Here is a 2416-nt window from a genome sequence, read left to right on the forward strand (position 1 = left end):
ACATCGCGATGATATTGCTCTTACACTACGAGGATTAAATTGAAAACAAAAATACATGCTGGCGTCCTGCCACTCAGACATTTGCAGCAGTTGCTTGCCGCACCGACATATATCCTTTTTCCTCATTCTAAGTCTTATCTCTCTCTTTATTTTTTGTATGACATTCCAGTGACCAGGCTCCTCCTATCGCACTGCCAAAAAATCCTTCGAGCACCAGAGGTCGGCTCACATCGATCTACTGCCTCCATTTTCTCCAACATTACCCTTTCATGAAAAAACCACGCCCATGACCATCATGCTTGCTTCTAGTTTAGGATCGAAACATCAAAGTAAATATATATAGTTGTGTCAATCAATATGGGTGCAAAGACCAGGATTACCCTTTCATGAAAAAACCACGCCCATTGCCCATCATACTATATCTTATAAAATATACATGCGAGGAAGAAGAAGAGCCATTCGGTATATGCAAAAACAAATGGATCCGGTCAAAAACCATCCTTTAGTCCATGTTCAAAAACGAAGATATATCACGGGTTGAGTTAACACTTAAGACAACATGAACAAACTACAATGAATTTGGCGCGTACAATATTCAAACTGTGTATATGATTTTGCAACTATGGAAATCAATTGCACATCTCACGATGAGATACAACGATGCATGAACATCTTGGACATGAACAAATAAAATACATATGGGGGTAAATGTGTAAGACATGCAAGTTACGAGAGAGATTTGCTTGCTTGTAGAGGGATGGCGAGGTTTAATGCTTTTGTGATGGATGATGGATCAGGTGGAGCAGGTGAAGTTGTCGGGGCAGGTCTTGCGGCACTGGTTGAGGAGGAGGGTGAAGGCGACAGGGACATTGAGTTTGATGCCAAGGATCTCGGCCTTGAGGGCGGTGCAGAGACAGACAGATGCATCGAGGTTGGTGAGCCCGGACAGCAGCGGGCAACACTCCTCATTCGCCGGCACTGGGAGGTTGAGCTTGAGCAGGTTCAGCACGTTGGCGCACACTTGCAGCCTCAGAGTGTCAATCGAGCAGGTTGGCGGTGGGGTGGGGGTGGGGCAGTATGGACCGCAGGTGTGCGCGGTGGTGGCGAGGAGAGCCATGTTGACGGCAAGGAAGAGGACCAGCTTGGAGGGCGCCATTGCACAGATTGATCGATGGAGCAAGCGAGCGAGCTATGTACTGATGGCGTGCAACTAGCGATTTGATGGCTAAGCAGGTTTTGCTTGCTTGGGATGGTTTTCTTGGGTATTTTGGGCTGGTATTTATAGCCTAGGTTTAGTCTGCGAGATCCCTGTCCATGCCAGTAATGATCGATTGAATATGAGTACTCAATCAATGTTCTTGTTAATTAGTACTGACGCCCATGTTCATTAGGAGTAATTTAAGAATGGCGGAGTACAGCGCGCTGCCCTTGTTAATTAGTTCGCTAGATAATTATACTATCGCGACGAAGAGTACAGCCTGGAGGTGGTTTGTCAGAATAATTAACATACGGTAAACGCAATTGCAATCGCGAAGTATCCGGCTCTCGCGCTTCAAGCAGTTTCAGGTCAATGTGACAACGTGCATGCCATTTCATCTCCTCACTAGTGGAAAACGGGGCTATAGGCCCGGTCCATTTGGGGCTTCAGTCCCGGTTCCCAAATCGGGACCAATTAGGCAGGACTAAAGGGTCTCCCCTTTAGTCCCGGTTCAAAGTTGCACCGGGCGTAAAGGCCTCGACACGTGGTGCGGCTTACGAACCGGGTCTGGAGGTTCTCTGCCGCGGCAGAGAATTGCTATTTCTCTGCCGCGGCACAGGTTTAGGCTGTACAAGCGTTTCTCTGCCGCGGCAGAGAAACATGGTGTTTCTCTGCCGCGGCAGAGTTTCAGTAATGCATATATATCATTCAAGAAACCACAAAAAATCATCGTTAATATATATATACATCGTCAACAGTACACGTAATGCATGCATATTTACAATATAAAGCTAGTCGGATCATTACTAAATCTATTAGCTTCTACGAAGTTGCTCAATCGTCACGAACTGCCGATAGTGCTCTCCACCTGGGGTAATGGCCTCGGTAACAAAGAATCCCGCGATTTCCTCTTGAATTGCTCGTATTTGATCCTCTGTTATGAGAGTGTCCCGCAGGCGTATCATCTATATTTAAAAAAGGAGATCAATATATGAATGGAACTCAATACAATAGATGGTACTATTTAAGATTAATTGTGAAAATTTGTTATCGTGCACGAGTCTGGTGTATACGGGCATCCCCACCCTTGGGACAAGCCATGTCACGAATGAAGGTGTAGACGTAGTATCCACATAAGTTATTCCCGCGTTCCTGCCTCATACACTTTACGAAAAAATAGTTCGATCAAAGTAATAATCAAGCATCGTATTGAAAGTA

The 2416-nt window shown here is 45.6% G+C and overlaps 1 protein-coding gene across 1 annotated transcript; it reads right to left on the bottom strand.

Annotated features, from left to right (window-relative positions):
• Nucleotides 1–481: 481 nt before the first annotated feature.
• LOC127297432 (cortical cell-delineating protein-like) lies at nt 482–1218 on the bottom strand. The gene has a single exon (XM_051327735.2). It carries the CDS (start codon nt 1154–1156, stop codon nt 794–796), a length of 363 nt encoding a protein of 120 aa, XP_051183695.1. The 5' UTR covers nt 1157–1218; the 3' UTR covers nt 482–793.
• Nucleotides 1219–2416: the final 1198 nt, after the last annotated feature.

The sequence above is a fragment of the Lolium perenne genome, chromosome 4, assembly GCF_019359855.2.
Source record: "Lolium perenne isolate Kyuss_39 chromosome 4, Kyuss_2.0, whole genome shotgun sequence".
In the NCBI taxonomy this organism is placed as follows: Eukaryota; Viridiplantae; Streptophyta; class Magnoliopsida; order Poales; family Poaceae; genus Lolium; species Lolium perenne.